Here is a 19,918-nt window from a genome sequence, read left to right as displayed (position 1 = left end):
ACTTGTGACTTCTGTCCAGAGGTAGTGGGCTCTTCTCATCACACGCCTAGGAACAAGACCTGTGACTTGCTTTGTTTTCCAGAACAGGGCGCCTTTGAAAGGAGTGATTACTGGGGTGGCATTAAGTGTTGAGATGCAGCAACTGAAATTGAAGATTCCCTGTGTCTGTGACTCCCGTCGTTTGGTGCGACGCAGACACGGTGGCGAGCGTGGTGAAACTGAGAAGACATCATCTATCCTTTTGAGTTTTGAAGCAGAGTCTTAATCTGATAAACTAATGTTAAGATGTCAGTTATCCCGTGAGAGATTTTGTGCCAAACTCGCTGAGGTGTTTCAGATGCCAAGTTTATGGTTATGTTGCAATAGTGTGTAGGAGGGAGATTCTGAGATGTGAGAAGTGCAGGAGGGCCTGGGACAAAGGAATGTCTAGTATTGGTGGAAAAAACTGCCTCAATTGTGGGGGTGCCCATGTTGCTGGGGATCAGAAGTGCCCAGTGCAAGAGAGACAGGTTGAGGTTGCCAGGGTCAGAGTAGAGGAGAATGTGTCATATGCTGAGGCAGTGAAGAGAGCGCAGGATGATTGGTCAAGGGTGAGTAGTAGGCCTCGGCCAATACAGTGATATGAATTCATGCTTCAGTAAGGTTGGCTTCTTTGCATTCATTGCCTTGGTTATCAACTGTACCACAGAAATGGAATGTAAATCACAGAAAATAGATGCAGAGCCCCACATGTTTTGAGCCCCACCTGTTTTGCATGCTATTTTGGCATTAATACGTGTCACATATCAGTTTGAAAACAATGTAAAAAATATATATATTGAGTTAATAAAGCCGCAGCTCCAAAATGCAGGTGTTTCAGCCTAGCTCAGTGCTTTCTGTGGTGGTGGGGCAGCCATCGGAAAATACAGAGCATAGGGGTTGGTAATCTTCTCTAGTTGCGCCATGATTGGCTTAGTGTTCCGTCACTCATGGGACACTACGTCACCGCCAAATCTACAGGGAGAGCTAGAAAGTTCAAGCCCCCTTGGGTGCTGCCATAGATTTACATTAGAAGTGCCCATCTAAGAAGGCGCAGGATCATTGGCCACAGATAAAATTATCAAATAATCTACCGTAGCTTTGATTGGACTGATCATGTCAACATCATGAACAACACTCGGGCTCCCAAGTGGTGCAGTGGTGTAAGGCACAGCATCTCAGTGCTAGTGGTGTCACTACAGACCCTGGTTCAGTTCCAGGCTGTATCACAACCAGACATGATTGGGAGTCCCATAGGGTGGCACATAATTGGCCTGGTGTCATCTGGGTTAGGTTTTGCCCAGGGTAGGCTGTCATTGTAAATAATAATTTGTTCTTAACTGACTTCCCTAGTTAGATAAATAAAATCATAGCAAGCAAACTAGATAAGCGTCATCATCATGAATCACCTCGACAATCTACTGGCAAATCCTTGTCATATGAAGAGAAATTATAGATAAAACGTATCAGTGCTCATTGGCCATTGGACATAAACATGACACAACAAGTTGGAAATCGCAAATTCAACAATGAGTAGTTAGGAAGGAATAAATGCCTAACTGCAAGCGCTGCAAAGCAATCACTATTTTGCTTCCGCTGCTATTTGATGGAGAGTGTGTGTGATCCAAGTCTGGATAAACGTTCAAGGATAAACATTCACACGCAACACCATGGGTCAGAAAAGGTTGAATACATTGGCCCTGCTGTCAATCCAGCATGAATTCTGCCGCGTTCAAAACAACTGGAAACTCGGAACTTGAAAATCTCAGACTTCAGTGAGTTCACGACAACTGGGAATGATCTCCGACTGGGAAAATCCGTTTAGAACTTTCATCCAACTTGGAATTCCAAGTCGGGAACTCTGGCCTCTTTCTAGAGCTCCGACCTGAAGATCACTGACATCATGATTCAACTTTCTTTTTTTCAGAGTTTACAAATCTATAGAATGCCAGACTTTGAATGCAAAGTTTCATGACAAAATTTGCCCACAAGCAGGACCGCGCCATCTTCCTGTTCAAGTGTGCACAGTGGTCCAAAAATGTCTTGTATGCTTCTGCATAAATTATGTAATATGCCAGGGAGATATGTATACTGTAGTCAAGAAAGTAATACTAAGTGTATGTTGTGTAGTAAGCTGTTATTAGCCCATGTGCATCACCCTAATAATTTGGTCCCTTTCCTTCTCACAAGTTAGCCTACTGTTCTGACTTGCTGGTGCACATGTAGCCTATAAGCTGTTTTAAAGAAATGTCATCATCGAATATAGTAAGAACTTTCATTGTCTGCTTATATGCCCCATTTTATTTATCCTAAGGTTTTGACTTGGTGTACAGGGAGAATACTGTAAGAACAGCCCATGTTCTGAATTTTGTCGCAGTACATTTCAAAAGTGCTGAACAAATAGTTATATCTTCTATGGAGGAAATTATATTGGAAGGTCGGAAGGCCCAGCTGCGTTGTTGTAGGCACGTTATTGGGGACATGAGCAGAACTCCGGAATGGGAAAATGGAGTCCCTAGAGAAAGCAAGTACAAGATGGGTGTCAAGATGGAGCGGCAGTATTATCATAAGGAGATGTGTACTTGCAAAACGGAGAAGGAATGGAAGGAAAAAGAGAGGGAGAAGAGGTCCAAGAGAATGAGGGAAGAAGAGGGTGAGCTTGAGTCGGATAAAAATGGTGGGAAAAAGGGAGATGGTTTGTCAAAGAAGAATGGTAGAAAGTGTAAGCAGAGGGAGCTGAAGACAGGAGGAGAAATGGAAGTGAATGAGGGGGAAGTATCAGAGGTGGTAGGTGCGGTAAAGTCATCGGAGACCGAGGTATGTACCGAGGATCATGATGAAGAAGAGTCTGTGACATTAGGAGTGAAGCTTATGGAAAAGTGGACTCCTGCCTTTTGGCTGATCCATTTGTGGTTTCACGGTGGGTGAAATCGGTGAGGGTAACCAGAAGTGTTCTAGTGATAATTGTTTGTGTTTCTGTTGGGCAGAGGAAGAATCTGTTCGAAGTAAAACTAATGGGGGCAAGAAAAGTGAATTGTTTCGTTCTCGAGAAAAGGAAATCAATGAAAGGAGTGATAACTGGGGTAGCAGTAGATATATACGTTGATCAGCTGAGGGCAAAGATTCCCGGTGTATGTGATGCTCGTCGTTTGATTCGACACAGACAGGGTGGCGAGAGTGGGAAACAGAAGAGTTTTGAAGTTGAGTCTTTGCCTGATAAAGTGAAGTTAGAATATATAACTTATCCTGTACGACCGTATGTGCCGATTACGTCAAGACGTTACAGGTGTCAAGCTTATGGGCATGTGGCAGCAGTGTGTAGGAGGGAGGGTCCAATGTGTGAGAAATGTGCAGAAGGGCATGAGACAAAGGAATGTGTAGTATTGGGGAAAGTAGTGGAATGTGTTAATTGTAGGAGTGCCCATTGAGCTGGGAATCAGAAATGTCCTGTGCGAGAGAGGCAGGTTGAGGTTTCCAGGGTTAGAGTAGAGCAGAAGTTTTCATATGCTGAGGCAGTGAAGAAAGTAGAAGAAGATGGGTTAAAGGGGAGGAGTGGTGAGAGTAGTAAAGATATACCAGTACAGAGGGATAGGCCAAAAAGTGAAATAAGTTTTAGTAAGATTGGATTTTTAGCATTTATAGCAATGGTTATTAATTGTACTGCAGGGATGGATTGTAAGTCTCTGAAAATTGAGGTTGTGGTGGCAGCTGCAGAGAGGAATTTGGGTGTGCAAGACTTGACAGCAGAAGAGTTACAGGATGTGTTAAGTGGTGATGTCCCATCCTTTCAGGGTGATGGTATGAGGTAGGAATAAATACATTTAATTAGTGGAGTAGTGGGGTGTTAATTTTATTTTATATAATTTTGAGATTATAGAGTATAGTGTTAGATGGTAGGGTATTCATTTAGTACATTTTTCTTTTTCAAGTAAAGTATAAGGGAGTTGTACTCCAGTCTAGCTGTTAAACCTCATAGATGAAGAAGTTATATCAACTATGTCTGTTTTAGCTTGCTCATTATTGTCTTAATTGAAATTACGAATTGCCTCTTATCCGCTCATAGTTCCCTTATGCCATAGTTTGTACATCTCAATTGTCAGTAGAAACCACATTTGTTTAAGCTAGTCAGCCATATTAGCTATGTTATTTTAAAAGGCAGTAAATGAGGCTGAACAGTTTGGCTGCCAGGCAAGGCTCCTCTGATAGCAAGGATTTACTCCATGGGGCTTAAAAGAAAGCTCTGCTGTTGGGACAGCTATATGTAGTCCCTAACAGTTTGTGGGCAAAGTTTGTCACCGTTATAGTGCAATGCATGTATTGTTTAGTGTTGTGTAGTGGCTTTGCTGGCATGCATAAAACATTATTACATTTTTTTGTCCCACCAAGATTTACATGCTAAAATCGCCACTGCGTGTAGAGGTTTTACTGCAGAAGACTTATAAGGTTTTGAACGAAAGAGTCTCGCCCTCCCAGGCGGTCAGCCTGGTATATGATCAGTAAGGGGCGAAGTAGTGGAATGTGGGGGTGATTTTTATTAAATAGTGGTAGGTTACATAGGTGTAGGTAATTGGTGGTGAAATGTTTTCCTTTTTATTTTTGTATCACAAAATATAACGTGATCGACCACACACTACCGCACAGTAGGTGGCGGCATGCACAAACAAAATATGCGAACGCCATGATACCAAAGAAGAAGAACTGCTAAACGTCGTTAGGCTTTAGCTTCTGGAGAGCGTCAGAGAGGGAACGAGGGCGGCTAAATTTTTGCAATGCCGAATAAAGCGAAAAAAGAGAAGGTAAGTTGGGAGTTTTGCAAAACCGCCCATACGAGTAGTGATGTACAACAACTCGTTTGAACTACGAACAGGCGGCCGTCGACTCGACATTTGCAATGTCCCATTATGACTAGCTAATGTTAGCTAGCTATGCTAACTTGGATAGCTACCGTTAGCTGGGTAGTTGCGTGTAGCCAGTCAGATTATTTGTAACAAAAAGTACAGTACGATTTGAGGGACATAAACGCATAGTTAACGTTTGCTACAATTAAAGTTAACTTCTTAAAGTTACTAAATAACTTGTTCAACTTCAACAAAACTGTCAAAAACATTAGCTTTGCTTGGGAAGGTAAACATGAAGTGCTAACGTTAGCGTTTGACATTAGTCAACTTGCCCCCTGTCCCTACACATTACTTAGCTGACTTTTGAATAAGGCATGTCTAAAATATGTTTTCTTTACAGGAGTCGGGAAAAGTTGTCAAAACCGGAGGTCAGGAAAACGACCATGAGGTAACTAAACACCTCGCTAGCTCTTGAGAACCCGTCTATGAATGTGCAAGATAAACACTTGACGTTAGCTACTACAGCACCAAAAACTATATATATATATATGGTTTTGAATGCAAACATTTCAATGCCATTTTGTTCTACCCAAGCAGCGGATATGAACCTGATTCACATGTAGAGAGACTAGTTGTCCGTTTCAAAAACATGGTAGTCACTATCCCTTTACTTTGTCAGAATATAAATAATGCTTGCATAACATTAGCTACTACCATTGTGATCAGAGACCACTTAAGATGGCTAGTTATGTTAGTTAAAATCAGATGTACTGAAGATGTAGATATGGCCATGAATCCACAGGAACATACACCAGTCAGGGATTAAGCCCTCATAAAAACGGTTTGCCCTCCTCTCGCTCTCTGGGGGTGTAATCCGGGGTTATCTATCTGTACTGTGTGTCATCAGCCATGCAGCCGAACTGCTAATGTGTCAAATTGAAATCGCTGTATTACTCCCACAACCCAATCCAACCCCTCTCTGCATACAGCCAGGTTCCGCTCTCCTCTGGGATGCTTGTGGCCACTGGGGTTCTAAGCTTTTGACGTCAGTGGGATGATGACAATGAAACCATGGGAGTCATATTATACAGGCTGGTTCAGGCTTAGTAATACCCTTTGTTTAAGCGCCAATGGCCTAAGCTAGCACGACCTTCTCATTGTTTGAGCTGGGTTAAACAGGGCGTTAGATGCAAGCAGAGAAGTTTTTTGATATGTCTGTTCAGAAACAAACAGAATAAATGTCTGCCTCTTTGGTTACATGTAGCTAGACTTATTTCCTGTCTCCTGTGTTTTTTTGGATGTGTGAACCACACCACTTTCTTACCCAAGGGCCTGACCAGCTGCAGTATGAAGCTAATACAGTATATAAAGCTGAAACCGCTATGAAGGTATAAAGTTATGAAGCTAACACATTGGGTAAATTAATCAGCGGGAGAGAAGACCTTCTGTTGTTTCATGGGTCAGTAATCCAGGCCCGTCATGGGTTCCAGCAGCTTTATTCCTCCCACTACTAGACAGTCGGCAGGCCGGCGGCTCACTAAGAAGGCCTAAAACCCTAAACCCCTGTCTTGTAGTGTGAAAGGCAACATTTAGTTGAGTTCAGTGAATTTGACAAATCCCCCTTCTGATGTAACTCCATAGCGGAGAGACAGCCTTGTCAGGTGTATGTGTGGTGATTAATGGGTCCCAGCAGGCAGGTGGGACAAGACTATGAGAAACTGCCCACATTTACCAGTTTTCATATCTAACCTAGGGGGGGCCGGGACGACTCTACACTGGGTTGTGTTCAGTAGGGGGAAACCTTTTGAAATTAGATACAAAATGAATAGTCCCTCCGTTTCATTGTTTTTTGTTTGGTGTCTAATGAACAAACCTGGGTGCATGCTCTGATCCATGCCCCCCCCCCCTCCACACAGCAGGGTTCCAATAGGAAAGGCAGTAACAGCGTCCCTCCCGCCACTCAGCTGCTGAAGGGCAAGCAGCCGGGTTCCCAGACGCCGGTCAAGAAGGACAAGAGGCAGAGCTCGTCCCGCTTCAGCCTCAGCAACAACAGAGAGCTGCAGAAGCTGCCTGCCTTCAAAGGTACGATTGGACCTAATCTAGCCTATTCCTAGACCTCTCTCTTGTCTCATGCTTTCAAAGGTATGACTGCACAGTAAACCACTCCTAGTCTAGGCTAGTCCTAACTCAGCCTATTCAAAGACATATATTTTGTCTCCGTTCACTCCATAAGCGAAAGTAAATCTAGCTATCTAGGCGATGGTCTGTATCCTGTATTGGCTTGGTAAGTTTTGGTTTCTCAGCCCTCCCAACTGATCTATGTGCTGGCCCCTGTCCCATTACCCCCAGCCCTGGCTTATCCTCTAGGTTTAGCCCTGGTAAGCTTTAGCATAGCTGCCTGCCATCTCCAAAAGCTCTCTTGCATTCTTATCTGATGTAAATCACAGCAACGTCACCGTCACCATCACTCTCTCTCGCTCTCTGTGCAAGTCTCTGTACCTCCCCACTGCTCTGCCATGCTATAAAATGTACCTCCGACAGCATTGCTCAAGACGTGGAAACAAACAGTGGACGTAAAGGGCTCTGACTTTGCGCTGGATTTAACACAAGTGTCTATATTTAGGGGGTAATCCAGAGATAAGGCTTTGATGCTGCCAGGTCCTTGTTTCAGGATGCTGCCGGTTGCCAGATAAGCGTGTGGTTGGCAGGGAGCTACATTACAACCCACCTACCCTCCCCTGCATTTCTCATGGACAATATCAGCACTGGCGCATGCAAATCCTATGCAGTGTTATAATGTTACTACTGTGAGTGACTGGCATGCAGTTGGCTGTCCATGGCAAACTATTATAGATGTGGAATGTGCGCAGTATTCACATCCAGCAGATTTCATAAGTACATAAGCTATGCTACACCATGTGAAAAGGACAGGACCCGTGCATTACTTAGGCCTAGATGCAGGGTCTGAAATAACATGGAACATTTGGTGTTTGGGGCAAAGTGGAGAGCTGCTTTAGTTTCTGTCTACATCCAACTCTGTCTAGAGTAACCACGCAAGCCAACTGCTTCAGCAGTGATAGTATGTCCTGTACACCTCTCACTCGTCCCTGTGTCTTCTGTCAGACCGCTTACATTCAGGCAGACGCTTATCTCTGATCATGTAATACTTTTGTTTCCTTTCTCTTGCGTTACTGTGTTCTTTACGAGTTCGATAAGCTCCGAGTCGTGGTAACAGTTGGTCACATCATGGGCTCAACGAGGGCTTTTGATAAGGTTGTTCTGCTAATATTGTCCGATGGACCATGACCTTGTGGGTGTTATCAGTGGTCCTGTCCTAATAGGCAGTCAGGCACCTAGCAAGGCCTGCTTTCATTCCACACATTCTCCTCTGGATGGAGATAAACTCTGTTTGTCGGCAGCAGTCAGGCTACACCGAGCTTTAGTGCTGCTGCTTTTTGAATGGCTGAACTACTGCAGACTAGACCGCTACACAGAGCTTTACCAACGGGCTGGCTCTGGACACCTGGGCCACATGAAGAGGTAGAGTGCTGCTTTTGGAGAGTTAGTTCTGTGTAGCTGAAGAGCTGATTTCCGAGAGCTACAATGAACTTTAGGGGTTGTTTATTTTGTGTTCCACAGAGCTTTAATAGGTGCCTCTTTTTGACAGAAGACTGACCAGGCAGGGGAAGATGCAGCCTGATACCACCTCACATTATTGCTGAGTGGAATATGCAGTCTGCATCCTGTTCACGTGGTGGTAATGCCTAAAAAAAGCTGTTCCAGGATAATGTTTACCTTTTCCACAGTTTGATAAGCATGACCAACTTGCTACTTTGGGGGAAAAACAAACACCACAGTGTTTCAGACAAGTGTCTGTTTTTAGTTAACCCCCCACTTGGCTCTCAACTCTCCCACCCTGCAAGGGTTTGCCAAAAGGTGGTGAAGAAAGAAACGAACAGCAGCTGGTGTTTTTGTTTGAGATCCCGTGACAGAGGAGCTCTCTTGGGAGGGATACAGTTTCTCTCGCTCTCTGTTGGGAACTGTTGTCTGGAGGAACTGTTGTTTCAGAGCGGAGGAACTTCACTCTGTGTGACTGTGAACTCAAGTCATTGGCTGGATGACATATGGCTTCAGTAGTAGCTTGAGGTCAATAGAAAGTGGTGTAGAAGTGTCAGCAGACTCATAAAAGAAGTCTTCAATTACTTATATTGACACATCTTTGAAATGGCTCCAAAACAGACCTTGTTGTTATAGCCAGAGTAGCCCGACGCGTCACAAGTTCAGTCCAGTTGTTCTGCACAACTGTAGAGGCTAGCGGGAGAGTTTATATAAATGGCTGGAGCCCGGTGGCCTGTGCCAAATGAGAGTTTGGAGGATAACCAATGAGTGAGTGCGTGCAGTCTGTATCAGAAGAACAACAGCTCTTCAGACAGGAGAATGCCCCATGACTAAGCAGGCCAGAAACAGCTCAATCTCACACACACACACACTTGTTTTTTTTTATTCTTGTGGGGACCTAAAATGTATTTCCATTCAAAATCCTGTTTTATCTAATGTTAACTTCTAACGCCACACCCTAACCCCTGAGCTTAAAATAGCCTTTGTCCTTGTGTGGACATGGGAAATGTCCTAACAAGGGAAAATTTCTTGTTTTACTATCCTTGTGGGGACTTGTGGGTATTTCAGGTCCACACGAGGATAGAAGAACAAGACGACACACAGAGCTGGGCGGTGTTTCTGTTGCATGTATTTTAATGATTTCGGAGGATTTTCTATGATGTGTTGAACTACACTCCAGTGTATTTTGTAACAGATACTTTTGAAAGCTGTAATTTGTATTTTCAAAATACTTCACTATACCATTTCTTTATAGCAGTTCAACATTTTGTGGCCCCCTTTCACCCTACATTGGTATCAAGTCTGATGGCACTATGGTGTGATATGAGCATCTGATAAATTAACTATATGTAATGTAAAAAGGAACAATTGCATAACATGTTGACTTACTCTGATCTCCGCACTGAAACGAGGTCAATGGCAATACCCAGTGTGCTTTGCAGTTGTTCATTTTCACATATTTACATTTTGGTCATTTAAAAGATGCTCTTATCCAGAGTGAGAGTGTATTCAACTAAGATGGATAAAGAACATATCACTGTCATAGAAGTTTCTTTAACGGTTACTGACAATGTTGTTTCTGTTAACTCAGCTACTTCCAAATATATTTTAAAGTACATGTATTTTAATTTATTGATACATTGGTCTTTAGGGTATTTTGTAGTTGTATTTTGTACTTTATGCCCATCCCTACACACCACACACACACTTTAAATACTTGAATCCAGAAATCACATTACATTAATGATTTAAACATTTCAAAGGTCTTGGTTACAAAAAGCTTCCCTTCTCCACACAGCTAGGCTGCCCATAACAGCTATAACAGAGCATTACTTCACCAGTTGCTTTGCTCTAGTCTTATGCAGGCCTGCAATCTTTAGTCCACGTACTGTAAAGCTATGTACGTGGCTGAGACTGCCAAATATCAGCGCCACCACACACACACAAACCAGGAATTGCTTTTATATAACTAAACTGAATTACCTGTTATCAGTATTTTCTAATTGTAAATAATTCTACTGGTAACAATACATTTACCAACTATTCTCCTCTTGAATACTGCCAATGGTACTAGTTAACTTATAAGAGAGAGGGTTCTTCCTTTCACTTTCTCACAGAGTATTCAGTGTGGTGCACAGTGACATTAGCTCTCTCCCCATGTGCTACTTTGCCAATAGACACGCAGCCTCCCTCACCTCTAATGTAAAGACCGTTGGTTCAGTCTGTATCTATAGCAACATCAATACTTACTCATACCTTCCTATAGTGACCCTGGACACAGAACATCCAGATCGAAAACACGCAGCAGCTAACCTGACTGGTCATCTTCAGTTCGACCTCCTACAAACAAAGCTAAGGAATCCCGCTGTCAGTTGGAACATTTTCTGAAAACGCAGTTGAGTTCACAAGTTGCACTATGACTCACTTCACCTATTTGATTTAGGTCAGAAACCACAGTAGGGGGGAAAGCATGAAACACGCCAAGAATCTCACTGCCGATAGGTACTTATCACAGTGGGAGGCTGTTCCTTCTCTTACTAGACAGAAAGCTGTACTTGCTGCGTGCTGAGCCGGTAGCGACGAACCTGCCATTTCTCCTTGTGGACTCGGTCAACAACTTGACTTTGAACCAATGGGTGGCAGGTAGCCTAGTGGATTGAGGGTTGGGCCAGTAACCGAAATGTTGCTGGATTGAATACCTGAGCTGACAAGGTAAAAAATCTGTCGTTTTGCCCCTGAGCAAGGCAGTTAACCCACTGTTCCTCGAGCGCCGAAGACGTGGATGTTGATTATGGCAGCCCCCTGCACCTCTCTGATTGAGGGGTTGGGTTAAATGAGGAAGACACAGTTCAGTTGAATGCATTGTTGTACAACTGACTAGGTATCCCCCTTTCCCCAATCCGAGAACACAAACCCCCACGTGGGGACCGGAGTTTGGAATTTGGAATTTTCTCCATATATCGGTTAAATGTCATGAGCCAGTCACACTTCATATGCAATGTAAGTTATGGGATGGTAGCTGGTTAAATGCACAGACGCTATAGACACAACAGTAAATACAAAGGAGATGATAGAGGAATACAGGAAAAAGAGGACCGAGCACGCCCCCATTCTCATCGACGGAGCTGTAGTGAAGCAGGTTGAGAGCTTCAAGTTCCTTGGCGTCCACATCACCAATAAACTAACATGATCCAAGCACACCAAGACAGTCGTGAAGAGGGCACGACAAAACCTATTCCAACCTCAGGAGACTGAAAAGATTTGGCATGGGTCCTCAGATCCTCAAAAGGTTCTACAGCTGCGCCATCGAGAGCATCCTGACTGGTTGCATCACTGCCTGGTATGGCAACTGCTTGGCCTGCGACCGCAAGGCACTACAGAGGGTAGTGCGTATGGCCCAGTACATCACTGGGGCTAAGCTACCTGCCATCTAGGACTTCTACACCAGGCGGTGTCAGAGGAAGGCCCTAAAAATTGTCAGACTCCAGCCTCCCTAGTCATAGACTGTTCTCTTTACTACCGCACGGCAAGCAGTACTGGAGCGCCAAGTCTAGGTTCAAGAGGCTTCAAAACAGTTTCTACGTCCAAGCCCTAAGACTCCTGAACAGCAAATCAAATGGTCACCCAGACTATTTGCATTGTCTCCCCACCCTCTTTTACACTGCTGCTACTCTCTGTTGTCATCTATGCGTAGTCACTTTAAAAATTCTACCTACATGTACATATTACCTCAACTAACCTGTGCCCCTGCACATTGACTCTGTAGCGGTACCCCCCTGTATATAGTCTCACTATTGTTTTTTTTCTATTGTATGTTTTTTTTTTTTTAGGGGGTGGATCAGCTTTAATATTGTAGATTGTTGCTTCCATCAATGTAATTGTCTTCATCATTTCCAATCCCCCATATTTTTGAGGGTAAATATATCTAATTTTTTATTTTAAATATATACCTTTTATTATACCCCTCCCCCAATTGGAGTAAACAAATCTTCTACTTTCAGTTTATACAGACACATTTTACAGACAATCTATTTTACAATAGTTATTTTGTTTGTTTTTAGTCCTTCCTCTATTTCTTATGTCCATCCAGTTTGATTTCTATTTGTAACTGTGCTATTTCACAACATTTCTGAACCTATACAGTAATCCCTCGTTTATCGCGGGGGTTACGTTCCGAAAATGACCCGCGATAAGTGAAATCCGCGAAATAGAAAACTTTTTTTTTTTTTACAATTAGCAACTATTACATGTATACAAATACAGTGACTCACGTGTAGGCCGTTTCGTCGACATTATGGGTTTAGGAGATGTTCGAAATTACAAGATAATTTGGCCAACTTAATGTAAATTTGCCAAGCTGTTTTATGTACGTACACATAACTGCACGAGACGACAAAATGATAGCACAATTCGTAGCATGTTTTGATACAAGAAGCGGGAGTGAGTTTTTAGCGAATCAGAATGCAGAGCACAATGCACCAAAAAAAAAATAATAATGCATTATGAAAATCCGCGAAATAGCGAATCCGCGATAAGTGAACCGCGAAGTGGCGAGGGATCACTGTATACATTTTACAGACCCTGTATGTTTTACATTGATTATCTTGTTGTTAGTCCCACCTTTCAACTCCATTCAACCCCTCCCATCTATCTCTTAACACCATCCATTTTGGATTTCTATTTGCCATATATTTTTCAACTGCGCTGTGATGCTTCACAAAAGTACTGAACCTTTCTATTCTCATAGCTTCTACAGATTGTAAATTTAAAGAAACATTTTTGCTGAAATAATGATCTAATGACTCTGCCTCCTCGCAGCAAAATCTGCAGAGCTGGGAAGATTTTATCCCCCATAATATATAACATTCTATTGGTTACAAGAATTTTGTATAATTTAAATAGAAACATTTTGAAGTTTTGAATCCGCAAAACGTCGTTTTGCGTGTCAATTCATAAACCATGTGCCATGGAATCGGTACATCAAATCTCTGCCCAACTATTTAGCAATTTATATGGCACCACTGTCAATTTTTTGGTCCTTTAATTTTCTTCAACCGTTTTTGGTCTTTAAACTTCTTATGGCTGCAATCCAGTTAATGGGATCGATAGGACAACAGCCAGTGAAAGTGCAGGGCGCCAAATTCAAACAGAAATCTCATAATTAAAATTCCTCAAGCATACAAGTATTTCACACCATTTTAAAGATACACTTCTTGTTAATCCCACCACAGTGTCTGATTTTAAAATAGGCTGTACAGCGAAAGCACCACAAACGATTCTGTTAGGTCACCGCCAAATCACAGAAAAACACAGCCATTTTTCCAGCCAGACAGGAGTCACAAAAAGCAGAAATAGAGAAAATTAATCACTAACCTTTGATCTTCATCAGATGACACTCATAGGACTTCATGTTACACAATACATATGTTTTGTTCGATAAAGTTCATATTTATATCCAGAAATCTCAGTTTACGTTGGCGCCATTTTCAGAAATGCCTCCAAAATATCCGGAGAAATTGCAGAGAGCCACATCAAATAACATAAATACTCATCATAAACTTTGATGAAAGATACATGTTTTACATAGAATTAAAGATAAACTTGTTCTTAATACGGCAAAAGCACAGTATTCAATAATCTGAGAACAACATTCAGCCACAAAAGGAAGCCATACAGTTACCCGCCAAATTGTGCAGTCAACAAAACTCATAAAAAGTATTATACAACTTCACTTACCTTTGCTGATCTTCGTCGGAATGCACTCCCAGGACTCCCACAAAAAATGTTTGTTTTGTTCGGTAATGTCCATCATTTATGTCCAAATAGCAATTTTTGTTAGTGTGTTTGGTAAACAAATCCAAAGTCAGGAAGCGCGTTCACTAAAAGCAGACGAAATGTCAAAAAGTTCCGTAACAGTCAGTAGAAACATGTCAAACGATGTATTGAATAAATCTTTAGAATGTTTTTAACTTATCTTGAATAATGTTCCAACCGGAGAATTACATTGACTTCAGATGTGCGATGGAACAGAGCTCCCTCTCATGTGAACGTGCATGGTCAGAGCATGGTCAGGTCATGGTAGACCTGACTAATTCCTGTCTCCGTCGGCCCCACTTCACAGTAGAGGCATCAGACAAGGTTCTACAGACTGTTGACATCTAGTGGAAGCTGTAGGAAGTGGAAACTCATCCATATCCCACTGTGTATTCAATAGGGTCTTGGTTGAAAATCGACCAACCTCAGAATTCCAACTTCCTGTTTGGATTTTTTTCTCAGGTTTTTGCCTGCCATATGAGTTCTGTTATACTCACAGACATCATTCAAACAGTTTTAGAAACTTCAGTGTTTTCTATCCAATACTAATAATAATATGTATATATTAGCAACTGGGACTGAGGAGCAGGCAGTTTAATATGGGCACCTCTGGGCACCTTTCATCCAAGCTACTCAATACTGCCCCTGCAGCCATAAGAAGTGAATGCAGGGCCGACAGACAAGTTAATTTACTTCCCCCTTCTACTTGCCTCTTCTATTTTTAGGTAATGCTGCAATTAGTTGGTTGTAATTTTAGGTAGAGCAGACATTTCCTTAGATCTGTGTTAGCTGCATTTGACAACTTCACCAGTCCTATTTATGATAACATTTACAAACATTACACCTTTTTAAAATAATCTTATCAATAAACTTGTATATTTGAGTTTAACTACAATATATGTTGTATTATTTGTTCTGTCTCAGGTGGATTAAACTGAAATTGCAACCAAGTTTCTAAGGCATGTTTAAAAAATAAAAAAAACTTTGGAGATAACCGAAAGTGTAATCTGAATAAAGGGGAAAAAGGCCTTTCTTGCACATGGGGTGAGACTTTCTTAGTAATTTACTAGAGAACCATTTCGGATTTGAGTGTAACTTTTGTATGACTGATACATTTTGTGAGGTCTAATGCTTTAGTATTTAATAATTTCTTCCCTCCGAATTCATATTCGTTATGTTAATAGGCCCTTTTAATTTTGTCTGGCTTGTCATTCCAAATAAATTGAATATTTTTTGTTCATATAATTCAAAAAGCAGGTCACTAGGTGTAGGGAAAACCATAAACAAATAGGTAAACTGAAATGACTAAAAATGTATTGGAGTGAGATCATTTCTTTCTTTCATGATAAGTATACTGAGTATACTGTCAGACCATTTTATTGGTAAACTACACAGTAATGTAAAAGTTGAACTTTTTTTGTGATCCAATACATAATGTAGTACATTTACCATAATTTGGTTTTAATTAGCAAAAGTATCTAGATCCTCTGAGGCTGTGGAGGGATTCTAATTGTGGTTTTAAAAGAAAACATGAATCATCAGCGTATAATGAAACCTTTGTTTTTAAGCCACGGATTTCTAATCCCTTTATGTTATTGTTGGATCTAATTTTAACACTTCAATGGCAATAATAAATAGATATGCCGATTGTGGACAACCTTGTTTTTCTCCTCTTGACAGTTTAAAACTTACTGAGATGTAGCCATTATTTACTATTTTATACATAGGGTTACTATACTTAAACCCATTTTATAAGAGATTCTCAAATTGAAATATACTAGGCATTTATATAAAAACTCAAGTCTTTATCAAAAGCCTTTTCAAAATCAGCTATGAAAACCAGGCCTTTTTCCCCAGATATGTCATAGTATTCTATTGTTTCCAGTAGTTGTCTTGTATTATCTCCAATGTATCGTCAATGTAAAAGACCTGTCTGATTAGGATGAATAATATCTTGACAAAACCTTTTTAATTTTATGCGCCAAGCATTTGGCTAGAATTTTTGTACCGCAACACTGAAGTGTAAGAAGCCTCCAATTTTTTTAAATGGACTTGATCTTTATATAAACTCAGCAAAAAAAGAAACGACCTCACACTGTCAACTGCATTTATTTTCAGCAAACTCAACATGTGTAAATATTTGTATGAACATAAGATTCAACAACAGACATAAACTGAACATGTTCCACAGATGTGACTAACAGAAATGGAATAACAAAGGGGTCAAAATCTTAAGTAACAGTCAGTATCTGGTGTTGCCACGAACTGCATTAAGTACTGCAGTGCATCTCCTCCTCATGGACTGCACCAGATATGCCAGTTCTAGCTGTGATATGTTACCCTGCTCTTCCACCAAGGCACCTGCAAGTTCCTGGACATTTCTGGGGGGAATGGCCCTAGCCCTCACCCTGCGATCCAACAGGTCCCGGCGTGCTCAATGGGGTTGAGATCCGGGCTCTTCGCTGGCCATGGCAGAACACTGACATTCCTGTCTTGCAGGAAATCATGCACAGAATGAGCAGTATGGCTGGTGGCATTGTCATGCTGGAGGGACATGTCAGGATGAGCCTGCAGGAAGGGTACCACCTGAGGGAGGAGGATGTATTCTCTGTAACGCACAGCGTTGAGATTGCCTGCAATGACAACAAGCTCAGTCAGATGATACTGTGACACACCGCCCCAGACCATGACGGACCCTCCACCTCCAAATCGATCCTGCTCCAGAGTACAGGCCTCGGTGTAACGCTCATTCCTTCGACGATAAACGCGAATCCGACCATCACCCCTGGTGAGACAAAAACGCGACTCGTCTGTGAAGAGCACTTTTTGCTTGTCTGGTCCAGCGACGGTGGGTTTGTGCCCATAGGCGACGTTGTTGCCAGTGATGTCTGGTGAGGACCTGCCTTACAACAGGCCTACAAGCCCTCAGTCCAACCTCTCTCAGCCTATTGTGGACAGTCTGAGCACTGATGGAGGGATTGTGTGTTCCTGGTGTAACTCGGGCAGTTGTTGACATCCTGCACCTGTCCCGCAGGTGTTACATGTGGTCTGCCACTGCGAGGACGATCAGCTGTCCGTCCTGTAGCACTGTCTTCGGCATCTCACAGTACGGACATTGCAATTTATTGCCCTGGCCACATCTGCAGTCCTCATGCCTCCTTGCAGCATGCCTAAGGCACGTTCACGTAGATGAGCAGGGACCCTGGGCATCTTTCTTTTGGTGTTTTTCAGAGTCAGAAAGGCCTCTTTAGTGTCCTAAGTTTTCATAACTGTGACCTTAATGCCTACCGTCTATAAGCTGTTAGCATCTTAACGACTGTTCCACAGGTGCATGTTGATTAATTGTTTATGGTTCATTGAACAAGCATGGGAAACAGTGTTTAAACCCTTTACAATGATCTGTGAAGTTATTTGGATTTTTACGAATTATCTTTGAAAGACAGGGTCCTAAAAAAGGGGTATTTCTTTTTTTGCTGAGTTTATATACCACTTGGATCCTGTTTCAGTAATAATGATATCAGACATTTTTGCTTGTCTGATAATCTACCGTTTATGTAGGAGTGGTTAAAACATGCTAATAATGGTCCTCTGAGTATATCAAAAAAAGTTTGGTATACTTCCACTGGTATGCCATCCAGCCTTGGAGTTTTCCCGGACTTAAAGGCTTTAATTGCATCAAGAAGTTTCTCTGTAATTTGGCCTTCATGTGTTTTTCTGTACAGATGTTAATTTGACATTGTTAATAGGGAAAAAATCCATACAATTAGCTTCAGTTAGTGGAGATGGGGGAGACTGAAACAACAACTTTCTTAAAGTACTTTAGTTCGGTGAATCATAGTCCCGCTATTGTTATTTTCCTGCTGCTCTTTAATTACTTGGTACTTTTATTTCTTATGCTTATCCATATTTTTTAAACTGCATTGTTGGTTAGGGGCTCGTAAGTAAGCATTTCATTGTAAGGTTTACACCTGTTGTATTCGGCGCATGTGACTTTGATTTGGAATACTTCCTCCTAGCTAGCTAGCCACTGTAGTTAGTATTTCCATTATAATTCAATCACAATGCCTGTTATTGCAGTGTCCTTAGCTCAATTGCTATGTTGTGATAGCTAGCAAATATGCTAACGCTAGCTAGCTAAAATGTCGCTATGGGCAGGCAGAGGCAGTATGGGATTATGGAGAGTGAATTACATTGTTCGTCATTTGATAGATATTTATCTAGCTGTGGCCATCTGTATCAACAAGGGCTTTCTACAAAATAGCAACATTGGCACATCTAGCTAGCTAATAAACATTGGAATCTAGACTTTAAACTAAGCAACGCAAACGGACATGCATTGCCAAACAGTGCTACTGCCACCTCATGCTTTGGAATATTTTAACAAGGCCTTGTGACTGCCAACTTCATGGTCTTTGCGGTGTGAATAAAAGAGCTTGACTACTGACACTGTTCAGAGGTGCTAAATATTTTTGGTTGGTGACAGGTAGACAATCCTATGTGTGTTTCTGCTCTTTACAACGAGCATGGTTAGTCAGTCTACACCCCTGTCATTGTCTTATCAAGCAGAAAGGGCTGACACACATACACGACTAAGAGCAAGAGAAGAATGTGAGCCATAGTCGTTGTGTGCGCGCCGTGTGTCTGCCTGTTGTGCTGGTGTTAGTGATGTATCTGCTCTCTATGAGAGCAGCTGAGGCAGAACATTTGCTCACTAGCTTCCTGTGTTATAACTGTGGCTTCCTGTTTCTTACACCTGGGCCATCTGTATGTGCACGCACACACACGGGTCCTCCGCTTTTACTGAATGATAGTCAATGCCTCCACGTATTTTGCTATTTTTCACGTCTTTCATCAATCACTGTGTAATTATGTATCCTCTCATTATTGTTGTTCGAGGGGAAATCCACTTGTTGTTGTGAGCCAGAGATAAGATGCAGCCTAATAATACGTGTGTATAGAACTGACCTACTGTACGTTGTATAAAGTATCATTGGACTATCTGTGCTTTTCCTAGAGACTAGATAAGGCGGGTGATAATGTAGCCTATTAGGCTACACTGCTTCTTTGCTTACTTTTTATAGTGGGTTACTTTGTCTGAGTCTTGATTTATTTATTTACATAGCTCTTTCTGATGGGAATGCCATTTATTGTAATGGAGGCGGGGGCAGGGTAGATGTTTGTGTGAGCGAGACAGAAAAGAGATGAGGGGTAAGGTTTGCAGAGCTTCAGTCATCTTTCCCCCTGAGGTTGTTAGCCAGACCTCCTGTGTCTGCTCCAATCACAGCAAAGGTCCCGCCTCTTCCCCAGCACACCAGCAAATCCCCTCAACCTGCCTCATGCTTGTGCATTCTGACAGCCTGCCCCATGTGACCCAGGTTGGCCAATCAGACTCCTTAGAGTGATGACATCACTAACTTGCCTGTTCCCTCCAACTGCAGCAGAGTTTCATTTTCTGCTCGGAGTGTTTGGTGTTAAAATGGAGGCTGGCTCCTCGCCTTAGCCTGTGCTACCTTCTACCCCAGCCATTAGATGTTGACAGGCACTAGTGCTGCCAGCGTGATGGTTCTGGATGCACCGAGCTCAAATGGGCCTTTTCAGCCCGTGGCCCTCATGCATTTCAGAGGTGAGCA

General features: G+C 42.2%; 1 protein-coding gene across 3 annotated transcripts in view; it reads left to right on the top strand.

Moving 5' to 3' along the window:
- The first annotated feature begins 4,655 nt into the window (after positions 1 to 4,655).
- LOC139582659 (serine/threonine-protein phosphatase 2A 56 kDa regulatory subunit gamma isoform-like) overlaps positions 4,656 to 19,918 on the top strand; it is a 38,001-nt gene continuing 22,738 nt past the window's right edge. The window contains exons 1-3 of one of the 3 annotated variants that reach the window (XM_071412853.1): positions 4,656 to 4,814; positions 5,257 to 5,304; positions 6,773 to 6,938. In XM_071412853.1, the coding sequence (XP_071268954.1) occupies positions 4,788 to 4,814; positions 5,257 to 5,304; positions 6,773 to 6,938 (241 nt within the window). In that variant the 5' untranslated portion in view covers positions 4,656 to 4,787. Of the gene's footprint in view, positions 4,815 to 5,256; positions 5,305 to 6,772; positions 6,939 to 19,716; positions 19,912 to 19,918 lie in introns of those variants that run through there. The other 2 variants (XM_071412854.1, XM_071412855.1) reach the window with 2 other exon arrangements.

The sequence above is a fragment of the Salvelinus alpinus genome, chromosome 8 (genome assembly GCF_045679555.1).
Source record: "Salvelinus alpinus chromosome 8, SLU_Salpinus.1, whole genome shotgun sequence".
Lineage (NCBI taxonomy): Eukaryota > Metazoa > Chordata > Actinopteri > Salmoniformes > Salmonidae > Salvelinus > Salvelinus alpinus.
Note: the sequence above shows the minus strand (reverse complement) of the source record. Positions and strands in the feature narration are given on the sequence as shown.